Source organism: Montipora capricornis, chromosome 8 (genome assembly GCF_036669925.1).
Source record: "Montipora capricornis isolate CH-2021 chromosome 8, ASM3666992v2, whole genome shotgun sequence".
NCBI lineage: Eukaryota > Metazoa > Cnidaria > Anthozoa > Scleractinia > Acroporidae > Montipora > Montipora capricornis.
In genome coordinates, this window is record NC_090890.1 from 3,335,014 (window position 1) to 3,348,111 (window position 13,098).

Here is a 13,098-nt window from a genome sequence, read left to right on the forward strand (position 1 = left end):
TTACGACACTCAATTGAAACTCGCTCTAATACTTATAAACTTCTCGGTGTTATTATAAGTGACGATCTTAACTGGACTCACCACATTGAGTACATTTCTAAGAAAGCCTCTAAGCGCCTCTATGCCCTGAGAATTCTTAGGCGAGTAGGTGTAGCTATTGATTCAATCGTGTAGGTGTATTTAACAACTATACGACCTATGTCAACACACTGTTCATGGTTCTAGTTGCCATAAGCAGCAAAATGGCGGTAGCGCGGAACGGCCTGGTTTCAAAGACATGAGAACGAGGTTTGGTAGGTAGAATCCTTGTAGAGCAGCATAGAGACTTGTACATTAATTATATCGGTAGAAAAACATGTGTTTGAAACACCAGTGAGGTTCACAGGTGGACCGAGCTTGAAATGATGGAAACAGAAACGGAATTGGCGAACAAGCAAGACGCAAAGAGAACACTCCTATCAACTGTATTCTTCCTGCGCGGAAACTTTGGGAGAGATTGTTGGGAATGTGAAATTGTTTGGGGAGAGGAATCATCGTTGCGTCAGAGGGGCAATCTATGCAAATAGATAGCGCAGTTTAGGTGCACGCATTTTTCCAAGGCTGTAAACAGCGTATTAAATGTAGTGCCAATTTTCGGAGAGGCCAATCGTTTCACCCGTTTTTACCGTCACACTCTGAGCTGATAAAGAAGTTGACAATACGTAGTAAAATCAGTTTCACACCGACGTCAGGAAGACGACGACATCCACTTCAAACCGTCAAAAGGGAAACCCCAGCTCGCAGTTTGGCATTATTGAAAGATCTGTTGTTACATTTCGAAGGTTAATATGGTAATAAGGTTTTAGCCAATATCAAACTCCCAAGTGACCCGCCTTATCTTGATGCAGTAGCCAATGACAGCCCTGCCTCGGCTACCTTTGGGATTGTCTTCCAGAGTAGCGGTGATGTTTTCGATCGATAAGTAAAGCTGTAGCTAGTTATTTCCCTTTTGATTTACGAGTCCATGAAAAATGAAATATAAAGCGACATAAAAAAAAGTCCCAGACTTTAAAAAAGCCACGTAGGTTGAATTACTTGATGAAAAGCGCTTGGTAAATTTTTTCGCGATCTTTCTTGTGCGATAGAAACACGAAACGCCTCTCAATGAAGTATGATTGGCATCTGTCATCGGCAACTTTTACCGTCGCGTTGATTTCTAATTACTTGCAACACCACCAAATGATCAGCTTTTACTCAGGGTTTTTACTCCATCTACCCTCATCATAGATTAATTTATTGTGAACCGAATTGTGTACACTCAGCTGCACCTTACGTAATGCGTAATTTATCTGCTATTGTTTTGTAATGTTTAGCCTGATTTTCTCGTTCGGTTTCTGTATTCATTTTTCTTTAGCTGGAACCTTGATTAATTTAAAATCTGTGCACGGTCGATCATTTTTTTACTTTATTTGGTCAAACTAATGTATTTTAACCAGACTGTTTTTCTTAATCATTATAGATCGGCATGAGCAAGTCAAATCATCTTTTTTAAGCTGAAGAGGAAAAAAACAGAACCTTGGCAATTTTTTGCCTTTCATCTCCAATTTTAGAAGTGCAATTTACCGGTAAATGTTAAAATATTTTCTCTCTTTTTCTTTCTATACTTAGAAACAGCGCATACACTTTAGCGAATGAAATCAAAACTATCCCATCGTAAAGAATACAAAAGTTAGCAGTTGCTTTTATTTCAGATGGAGACTTAATCGGGACAGGTTGAATAAATATTAATATCTTTGCGTAGACGCAGTTATTTAAAGGTTCTGTGATTGACTTGGGATTCACTTTGCTTTCCTTTTTAAGTTGATAACATTTTTAAAGTCGCTTTCATTTAACGGTAAATTACACACCGTGTATTTGCAGAGCGACTGCCAAAATATTTACATTACAAGGACAAAATTTATCCCTCTTATTAGGAAATAAGCTGAGATTAAAGTAGAAAAAACAAGTGACCCCCTTTTATCAAAAATGAAAAGAGCAATTATCCCAGCTTGGACGGATTTAAAAGGAAATATTCCTTTTGTTTAGTCTTTCAATGGGAAGCTATAAATTTGTCTCATCATGGTTTTTTTAAGCTGAACCAGTAACTTTTCGTAGTCAGTTTGTTATTTTTGTAGTGTTTACTAAAGCAACCGAAATCTATCTTAACGAGTTTGTTTTAGCAGAGATTATGGAGATATCGCTCACTTAATGGCCTCGACTCTTAAAACGTGCTTAAAAGCATATTTAAATCTGCAGGAAATTAGGTTCTTAACAAGTTTAGTAAAGGATAATCGAATGCGGATTTGAAACATTGAAGGATTTGAATCTGTGCAAATAGTCATCTGTTTCTCTGTTTCACTTTAAAGATAACACGAATCTGTGAGTGATGCACCGATGCAAGAGATTGATTCAGTGGCTTTAACTGAGCTAAGCTGCGTGAGCTGTAAGATCGGAGATTCGTGGCCAAAGTGCTTTTGCCCTAAAATTCCTTCCAATTTTCACCAAGCAGTGTCCAGTTGTATTTGTAATTAGTATTAGCTGGTTATGCAAAGGAAGAGCTGACGTGTTGGGTATAATTGTGTGGAGAACACTGAAATGTGATTATCGGAGAAGACAAAGACGAAACTTGGAACAGGAGTGGCTTCTCAAAAAGGAATCCTATCCTTTAAGAGCCTTAGACGATCAAATTTACGAAACATTAATAAGCCATTGACTTAAACAAATTATTGTAGCCTAAGTGCTTAGCTTTGCGTAACACAAAAGGCATCAACTTGTTTTTATGTTGGAAAAGGAAACGAAGTGCATAATGGAACTAATTTGTTCGGAAGATTATTCTTAGGCACTGATTTCGCATTTGATCCTCTAAGTGGGATATTAGATTAATATGTCCGTACAAATCACTTTATTGATGTTAAACTGATTGTCTAAGAAATTTATGAATTTATGGAATCTCTATTGTTTTAAAAGTGGTTAAAAGTTTCCAAAACTGATCTATTAACAGGTGACACGCAAAAGTTGTGTGAAATAGGGATAATGTTAAAACTAACTGCGCGCATGGAAAGTCGAACTCACCCTGTCGACGACTATGACTGATTTCACGCGTAGTGGATGGAAATATACCGTTTTCTTTTCATGCAGTAAGCCTGATTTTAGCAAGAGTGATTTCTATAAATTAAATGAAAAGCGAATTTTAAAGGGACCCTCATTAAATACTAAGTAAAGCAAGGCGAAAGATTTTTTCCAAACACGCCCTCCACATGGCGACAGAACCTCAGGCCTCGCTCTTCAATCAAGAGAGAATTTTTTTTGTGTCTCGTGACAAAGGTGAGAATAAAGGGTTTGACACTCCTTGTTAGTATTGGTTGACGGGAATCTTTTAACCGCCATCTCAATTAATAGCCGCGGTCATTCAGCACACAATTGAGCAGCTTTGTAAACTAGTCTGCTATATGGGAAGTCACTCATCATCAGTTGGCCGTTAATTTTTTGCTATGCCAAGCGAACGTCAAATGCAACACAGTATGGATCTTAGGAGGCACCATTACTTTTACTCGTATCATCACCCGTATCGCCTGGCAGGCGCAAGATACGGGGCCGTATCACCTTACCAAGTCCTTACAATTCCTCGTTGCACCTGTGAGTGCTACTGTGAGAGAAATCGACCTCAGCTGAGCGAAAACGATGCTGGTCGTGAATCAAGTGAGAGGGAAGGGCAAAGCAGGGAATTTGTCGAACTTAAAAACGGTACGGCTTTGTTTCTTTCGCAGGTAACGTTCTCACCTCATGTGCCACACAGGTTTGGTCATTTTCAACTTAACTTTTCTTCGTGTGCTTCATTTGAGTCAGTTTATCGCATCCGCTTATTTTAATTAGTGGCCGGGTCAGTATTTACCGCTTTTAAAGCTCATTACTCCGTTTGTTGCGCTTACTGCAGTCGAGTTAACAATATCAAATGTTTTCATTGTGGTGAATATAAGACTGTTCAGGAAAGCGCATGAAAAGAGATGAAAAACAGCGAAAATCTTATGGTAAGTCACGTTCGTCCTGTAAAAGGAATCCGAAAAAAAAGAGAGAGAAAAGTGAACCCTGTTAGGTCCCTTCTTTGACCTCAACAATATTTTTCGCTAGCGCAACATTCGTTGATCCCTGACTCCAAGGAAGGAATGTACGTGAAAGAGTATAATTTTCGCGCAGAATCCCAAACTTATGACCAGAAGAGTGGCTGGACTCTCCCTTCCATTCCCATAAGAATTTAAGAGGGAAATCTAAAGTGCCAATTTTGTGAGTTATGAGGAACCACCTGGCTTATAATTCGAGAGATTATCACTTTCTTCCGTGGATAATAATAATAATAAGCTGTGATTTCTTTTTATTTTATTTTATTACTTAACTCCATTTTGAGGTACTTACACGCCTTACAAGCGAACTTCCCAGATAATTTTGTTATATTTTTTCTTAAACAACGAATTCAGAAAAAAAAAGCGCTTTTCTCCGTATCGAGTTATCGCCTTGTTTACACGATTTTTCAATTTCACGTGCAATCATACAAAAAATTAGAATGGGAATAACACATATACTGGCTTTTGAGATTATTGACTGCAAGTAAGTTTACTTTGGACGATTTTTCTTAAGGTTTTAAATCCAAGTTAGTCTTCGTGCAAAGGATTCATCCCTTCCGTTATTTTTTACGTGGGTTTTTCGCTGGATCCGTTTATTACAATAAAAGGTGTCTTCGTTAAGAAATGCAGTACATTCTTTTTGCTCCCTGTTTTGTATAGCGATCTTTCGATAGTCGAACGAGAGCTTTATCTTTCACGTAACGCGTGGAAGCTAAACAAAGCTTGTTTTCAGGTACCGTGGAAAATCGGTCCATGTAATTGATAGTGTTCATTTCAAATTTGCAAAAATATGAAGCGCGTATGATTAAAGATATAATGCGAACCCTTTATTTGATGTCAATGTTTTTCGATATGCCACTCTTTCGCATATCGATTTCGACATAAAATTCAAGGTAATTAACTCCCAAACGATCACTTCGTTGGACCATCTTTGTTCAGCTGTCAGATTCAAAACATTGGACCCGTATTTCAAGGTCGACGCAGTTTCTGAAAAATACACAAAAGCCGAATCTTAATATTATCTTTGACACAAAAATTCACACCATTCGAGTATTCGTCAATTACCTCATTATCGCTCTAAACGTGTTTAATACGTCTGTTGCATCCCCCACTCTTCATGACTCTTGGTTTTACCTCAACTGTTGTCGCTCGTCGAAAATGAATAATAATGCTTTACTTGTAGTTAAAAATATCCCCAAGCATCTTTTATTGTTAGAACTATTCACGATGCAAGGCTTTTCTTGGTTAAATGAATCGTATTTTACTTGGTGTTGGCAATCATGATCTGAGAGCGGTTAGACGAATACCGCTGTTAGGGAGAACTGCTCTTTTACGCAAGGGATCGAATTAAATTGTGCTCTCAGCCCTACTTAGTTGCGAATGCATAAAAAGGATGAAAAAAGAAAATTGTGCCCTTCAAGACTGCTGGGAATGGTGCTATGAAGGTTTGATTTGATCTCGTCGTAGTGTTTCTTACGTGAAACTTGCTCGAACTTTCCGTTGTACACCACAGCACCAGTAATTTCGCGAGACCGAATCAATATCGTTAAGTGCTATTTTGTCGCAGTGAGTATCCTTGGCAGTGTTTTCACAAAAAAAGAATGATTTTGGGAAAGATCAATGCTCAATATTCCTGCTAAAGAACAGGTTATTCTTGGCAGAGTGTTAGTCAGCGATCACGTTGATCTGAAAAGTTGACCTTCGTTTGAAAAATTACAGCTGCTGAAATCTTGCAGGACCAAATGTAAAACACCTTAAGTATATTGACTGGAATCATGAGGTTTTGTACAAGCGTGCTCGTTTTAGCTCGGCAAAAAGTCAATTTCCATGAATTGTCTTATAATCTTTTTTCCTTGCGTTCTCGCTAGAGAAACACTTGCTGCAGCGCTTTTTTATGCCTTTATTGTCTTCATTGAGGAAGAAAGTGGAGGAAAAGTGCCTTATGTTTTTGTGTAATTTTTTTAGGATAATCGGTAGTTGCTCTTTAGTATTAATTTTTGCTATTGGTCATCGGCGTAAGAGCATTTAAGATGAAAGGTGCAGCGAGCTGAAGTTTCGCTAGTTTTAATTGGCTCTTGAGTCTTGTTATTTTATTTTATGTTGTAACACCTTAGCGTATTCAACTTGGTAACAAGATGTAAATGAATCAGATTCAGTGATACAAAATTTAATCTACGAGTTTTGTGGTCTTTTCACTGGTCATTCAAACCCCACTAATTAAACACAAGACGATCTCGTTTTCTTGCTTAATAATTGGCGGTCTTTTCCTGTATGCAGTTTAATAAATGAACAAAGGCAAGCGTTCGATGAGTGATTGATTTTACTGTCCTATGTGGGAAGTCTTAACGCTTTTATGACACTTTAAGCAAGTTTATTTTCTCACCTTGTGTGCAATATTCACACATGTGTGCAGGTGAAACCAAACATTGCTATTTTCTGTGATGCTGTGTCAACGATGCGTGTCTAAACAAGCAAATAACCGTCTTTGGTTTGTTAAAGAAGGCTACATTAGAAAGCGGTGTAGCCGCCGACTCTTATATGTTTTATTGTTTTATTAATCTTTATCCTAATTTTCCCGCTTCTCTCAGTTATAATTTACAAAAAGACTAGGGACCGACCTAAATCGGCCAGTCTCAGGAAATAAGGTTAACCCATTGCAATTGCATTCCCAAAAACAAATCAATCGTTTGTCGGTCGAAACATCCCGCTGAATTCCATTCTCTAAGCACAGGAACTGTCACTGCCATTGCATATAAATTGCAATGCAAAATTTCGCACAATAAAACGACTTTTGTTCGCTGACTGTAATAATGAGGTTGGTATTGATCACAAATTGCACGAGTATTTTTTTCATTCAACCAATCACAAGTTGTGTTTGAATTTTTGCGGTGAATCCTTCAACGGCGAAAAAACTTTATTGGAAGACCTCTGCTAATTAGGTCATGCAAAGATCTAGGACAAAACGAAGCACTCTTTTGACACCAGTATGTAAATTGCGTTCTACGCGCAATAGCGAGATAGTTGTACAACAATCGCTAACAGTGTATTCACCATTCCGAGTTCATTCTGAAAAAGGCGAATTTTCACAGCTAAACCGGTTTTCGTATACAATCTCTCAAAAATATTTTTCGTGGTCATCTAAATATGAAAGCAAGAAAATTCTTACCAGGCCTGTTTTATTTTTTTCTTTCACTGTTTCCAGGGGACTTTTGTCTTGATAAAACGGGAAGAAGAAACCGAACCACTTACAAAAGATGGCAAATTGACGAGCTCGAGCGAGCGTTCTCTCTTAATCCCTATCCGACCAGTATGTTCAAGAAAACGCTTGCGCTAAGACTGGGTCTTAGAGATTCGCGAGTACAGGTAATATTGCTATTTATTATCAGAAACCCATGAGGGTTGAAACGTGTAACGGCCCCTTGTGTGCTGGGAAACAAGCTTCTGAATATTCAATTTGCTAAGTACCATATTTGGAACAACAAGAGAGAAACATTCTACCAATCAGTTCGCAAGAACACCGTGACGCAATACCACCAATGTTCTCGCGCGAAATTAACTGGAGCGAGAGGTTTCCAAATATGGTATTTAGCGCTGAATATTCGGAAGCTGTGAACGCGCGTTACATGTTTAAACCCTTATGGGTTTCTATTATTATATAGCAAAGCCAGTCTTAGGCAAATCCCAGCGCCCTGATTGGTTCTTTCTCGGTCGGTATTTTGCAGTACGGACCGTTTCCGTGGAAGCAATCCAAGCCCGTGTATTTTTGATTTGGAGAAAAACCATATTTTGAAACAACTTTATTTGAAAGCAAAACTGCGAAAAAATTGCGAATATTGTCATTCTTCGCAGCGAAACTACAAGAAAAAGCTATAACGAATGATTTTTTTGCCGATTTCAAAGATGGTTGAAGACTTCAGACGAACATTTTATTATCCTGAAGATCTGGAAACTTTTGATGCAGAAACTGAAACAGGCATCATCGAAAGGCGATTTTACCAACCAACAGAAAAGTGCAAACACAAGGGTCGTACCTGTTGTTGAACACTATATTTTATTGGCTGTATAGTGCCGTACTTTCTATCCGAACATGCATCCCGTTTAGTAGCCGTTTAACTATTATGATCCAATTTCATGCCCCCAGCATGATCCGAAGAAAAGTTAGTTTACACCTCATGCTCTCATGCTGAACTTGTTTCTCCATATCCTCGCAGGTTTGGTTTCAAAACCGTCGAGCAAAAGCCAAGCGTGAAAGGCCGGATGGTTCAACTGAATGCTGCAGCCACAATGACACAGAAACTGACCTAACAGAGAGAGAGCAAACCGGCTACAGCTTAGATGACGTGACTGATACGGAAGACAACAAAGAAACGCAGCATGAGAACGTAGAGGAAATCTAATCTTCATGCATATTATACTAAGTCTAAAATCGAAGAAAGGAGATACAATTTTGGTGTCGAAAAACCAACAGTTCCTGTAGCAGATATTCACAACGCGGTTTCATTCTTATGGTCATACATACATAACATTCATGCATACATACATCCACTTTATTTCAACACGATGGTAATTAAAGATAGTGCTTATGGGGTCGTGCATCTAAGACTAAAACTAAACTACAATTAGAAATATTAAATAATACACCTTATTCCAAAATGGCCACTATTTTAGTATTTTTTTTTTTTTGTTTGCTTGCAAAGTAGCCCTTGTTGCCTCTATCTTAATTAAACTTAAAATTCAAAAGAAAATATTTGTATAGGTAGTCACATGATTTCGAGTTCAATTTGGAATAAAGAAGCACGAGAAAATTTTCTTAAAGACGACCAAACTTGCACTCGCCCTACGCATTCGGGAAATTTGTAGTGATTGTTAAGCAGAAGAAAAAACGCACGCGTATCACTTAATCAGGGAAAAATTGCGCCATAAATTGCACCATCCAGGGAGCGCGCTTGATTTGAAAAGAAAAGATTTGATTGGTTCTGGCCAAACTCTATTGTTTTTTAGCCAATCATAATCCAGAATTTCGGTACCTAATCCGCACTGATATTACACTTTTTGCACTGTGTTACACTTGAACTGCACTGCTCTCAGCCAATCAGAATCGAGTATTTTTTTCATATACATTATTAAACCTTGAACGGAGCAACAAGGGCTAATTTGCAAGAAAGCAAAAGAACACTAAAATAGCGACCATTTTGGAAAAAAGTTGTGTAAATTACAGTAGTTTACAAATTATTCAAAATCTCCTTAAAGCTATCTTAAAACTTAAATGCCAAGATCATTAAAAATATATAAAATCGTCGTTGCTAAAATCGGCAGTTGAGGCGGATGTCACTTTGAAGTAAAAATCTCTTAGTTCGTAAATCTTATACTTGTCTAGAATCAATAGTCCAACGTTCAGCGTGAGTTATATCCGGGTGTTTGAGTGTAATTGTATTCCAGAGAATAGCACCCCTGTAACTAACAGACTGTTCTAAATAGTGAGATTGAAACCTTAGCACAACAATGTTGTCTGATCAGCTTAACGAGTACTGGGTATTTCTCTTAGTAACAATTTTGTTTCTTAGTTAATGTAAGTCAGAAATTTCGGGGCAATGAAAGGCTATACCAAATGTGCATGAAGAGAGAAACACACCCATTTTGCAGTCATTGTAAAACTACCTTCCACACACACACACACACACATCCGGAAAATTGGTTTTTGCCCTAACCGGGACTCGAACCCCCGTCTCCCTGGTTACTAGTTGGGCGTACTAAGCCACTACACCATAAGGGCCACCACGCTGGTAACGTATATAGCAGACTAATGAGGTGATTTGTGGGGATCCCTACCCCACCTGAGTGTGTATCCTCTCTATCACCCCAAATGGGGCTTACAACAAATGAAAGTCAGAAATTTCGGATCCCCACATAGGTTCGAGTCCTGCTTAGAGCAAAAACCAAATTTTCGGGTGAGTGTGTCGAAAGGTAAAAATACTCTGTGTGTGTTTCTGTTCGTGTACGTCTGTCACTTAGTTTTACAGTTATAAGTGCGCCTGTGATTAAAAAAAAGTCACTTCCTTTTTTTTCTTCAGATTTTGAAAGTGTCCAAAATGAACGATAATACTTCACTTGGACGAAAATGACAATTAAGAATAATCCTTCAATTGAGGCAACCTCGTCCCCAGGGCGCTTTTTCTTTGCCGGGTGGGGAAAGTCCCACCCAAAGCCAGGTAAAAGCGCCCTGGGGACGAGGTTGCAATTTAGGGAGAGACTTGGTTGCGTCTGAATCTGATCTAATTGAAATTCGGAGGTTCGGCACATGAGTGGAGCGGCGTCTGAACTGGGCCTAAGTGAGGGTTATCTGGTGACTGGTTTAAGGATATTACTCAGCCACTTGTCCCAGAGAATTAGTGTAACCCCAACGCCCATATCACACTGAAATGTATTCCTCATCTTATCAGAATATAGCCTGGAAAAATACACTAAATATTGCTATTTTGCCTTTCTGTTTCATTTACTTTATCTTGTAGCAAGGTTTGGCCATTACAACTTACAAATAAATTCCAGAATTAATGCGGCCTCAGCTTTGTAAACCAGTTAAATCAGGGAAATTTGACTGTCAAGGTCAAGGCACAGTTTGGGTCTGTTCAAAGGCATCCTTACATTTGCAAGATACTAGAGGGCGAATTATAATGTTTCACGTGGTTTACATTGAAGAATTCCTGGCGGGCTTCAAAATACTTGTTTAACGAAAAGTGATGTCCTTGTCCTCTTTTCCTGGGGTCGTCCTAATAAAAGCAGTTCACATCATGATGGTGCCATTAAGATTTTCTGTCTCTCGGCTGGGAATATTCCATCTCCAGAATGGTCTTAACACCAGGAGTCAGTGCAACTTTTTGGACGTGTACGTATGTGGCTAGCTTGATCCATATTGTAGGACTTTCCCAATGGTATATGCATGATCTTCTTAACTTGTAAACAACTTCTGTACACTACTTATCGAATTTTCGAAATCCCTTGTTTTAATTACCAGAGCTACTTGGTTAATCACCCGGATCAATTCCAGTAAAATGAGGGCGTACTGGCAACCTTTTTTAATTTTACAGTGTAGACTTTAAGAAAACTGCAACTTAATTAAGCTTAATTATTTCATGGCACATCGTTATGGGGCGCCAAATGTTAAAATGTTATTTAAGTACTTGTTGTGTTATTTATCAAATGTCACAAAAGTTCTCTTGCAATTTATAAATAACAAAGTACTTTTGAGACATTGAGTGCTCAGGAATCACCACAGCAAAGTGAGGTAAGGATAAGTTTAAATTGGCTCATCAAGTTTATTTTAATTTACGGCAAATTGGTCTGAATTGTTGCTAATTAAATTTGTACCAAGTTTATCGTACTGCCTCTAGGCCACCAAGCGCTCCTTCTCAGGTTTGTTCGATTTCATCTTGACCAGTGTTGATTTATTAGCATTAGCTGAAATGCCATTAGTGCCAAAATGCAAACAAGTGCATATTCCGGCAGTAGATCACTTGACTCGCAAACGCGTCTATGCTGGACGTCAGAAAGAAATTCAGGACAAAATGATTTTAACTGACATAGTTTTAGACTTTCGGTCTATCGTTGCTGCCCCCAGATGTCATTGTTCTCTTTGTATTCACAGATGGGTTGGCTAAAATTTTCTTGGATCAATGTATTTCTATCTCTTTTGCGGAGGTATGGCGGGTTTCAATTGAGTGTCGAAAGTAATTAGCTAATTGCTTTGGTTTATGATTACTTCACTCAGTGATTGGCTCAAAGGTGTCGTGGCACTTTTTCAACCAATCAGAAGTGAAACATTTTCTCGCGCTTTGTGTCGGCTACGTGTAATTACTTCGAGTTTTGATTAGTTTACCTAATTGTCTCCGTCCTTTTTGATTGGCCAAAGTAATTACTTTGGTTTTGGTTTTACGACACCCGATTGAAACTCGCTCTATCATACAATCACATAATCAACAACACTAATAGTTTTCCCGCGAAAATTATGGACCAAGAGCCCGCAGGCATAAATTTTTATGAGTTTGCGGTTATAAATTGCAAAAAGGGCGACTTTTAAATCGCAAAATGCGCGATTCTTGTTATTTAAATATGGCAGAGTTTGCTACAAATTGCAAAGTGTGTAATCTTGCGATTTGTTAATCGCAAAGTTGGGAATCTTGCTATTTATCAATTGCAAAGGTACTTGTTAATTGTTAAATATAGGGAAAAATTACTCAAATAATATTTTACATTTGGCCCCCTGTAAAATGCCGAAAAGGGTATCATATGGTGTGATGTGGCCATTGAGGTAAAAGGAGAGATTATCTCCATTCTTGGCGCCTTAAACCGATGAAAAGTTGAATCAATTAATAGGGTTCCCCGCCGTAACAATCGAAACAGATATTTGATTACTACAAAAAGCCGATTGGTGTCAATGAAACGATATTTAGCGCGTTCAAAGATCGAAGGAATTTTTGCAGGGCATTGGAATATTCAACCACTCGATTCCTGTGCGGCTTACAACTTATTGGTAGGCCGAAGGAATATATCTTTTAAGTACTCCTCAATGAGACCGTGAAAAGAAATATAACTCCCGGGGAATAAAAAAAAAAAGAATTTATTAAAATATATACTTAATGGCTTGCTTTACAGTGTGACACAACTAATATCAACTCGTGTATTGCTCTTATTTCATGACAAGAAACGTGCCTGAATTTAATGGTAGTAACATGATCTTAATTTAGTTTTCACTGTTCCTTTGTTATCATGTTTGTATCATGCACGGATGGGTCGAATATTTAAGCCAGCCAGTTGATTTTTTTCTATTTTTGGTTAATAGTCGGTTAATAGAGTAAGTCCGATCACACTACCAAATGAAGAAGTTAACATGGACGCTAGTGGAAAAACGTCTTTAAACATCTCTGGACTGATATATCAGAAGTAGCTAGCTACCAGATTTGCGAGT

At 38.2% G+C, this 13,098-nt stretch overlaps 1 protein-coding gene across 5 annotated transcripts in view; it reads left to right on the plus strand.

Annotated features, from left to right (window-relative positions):
• LOC138060524 (homeobox protein unc-4 homolog) overlaps window positions 1-10,688 on the plus strand; it is a 32,200-nt gene extending 21,512 nt beyond the window's left edge. The window contains exons 1-3 of one of the 5 annotated variants that reach the window (XM_068906330.1): window positions 2,069-3,762; window positions 7,339-7,499; window positions 8,348-10,688. In XM_068906330.1, coding sequence (XP_068762431.1) covers window positions 3,510-3,762; window positions 7,339-7,499; window positions 8,348-8,533 — 600 coding nt within the window. In that variant the 5' untranslated portion in view covers window positions 2,069-3,509 and the 3' untranslated portion in view covers window positions 8,534-10,688. Of the gene's footprint in view, window positions 1-1,498; window positions 1,605-2,068; window positions 3,763-7,338; window positions 7,500-8,347 lie in introns of those variants that run through there. The other 4 variants (XR_011134369.1, XR_011134368.1, XR_011134371.1 and 1 more) reach the window with 4 other exon arrangements.
• The last annotated feature ends 2,410 nt before the right edge of the window (window positions 10,689-13,098 follow it).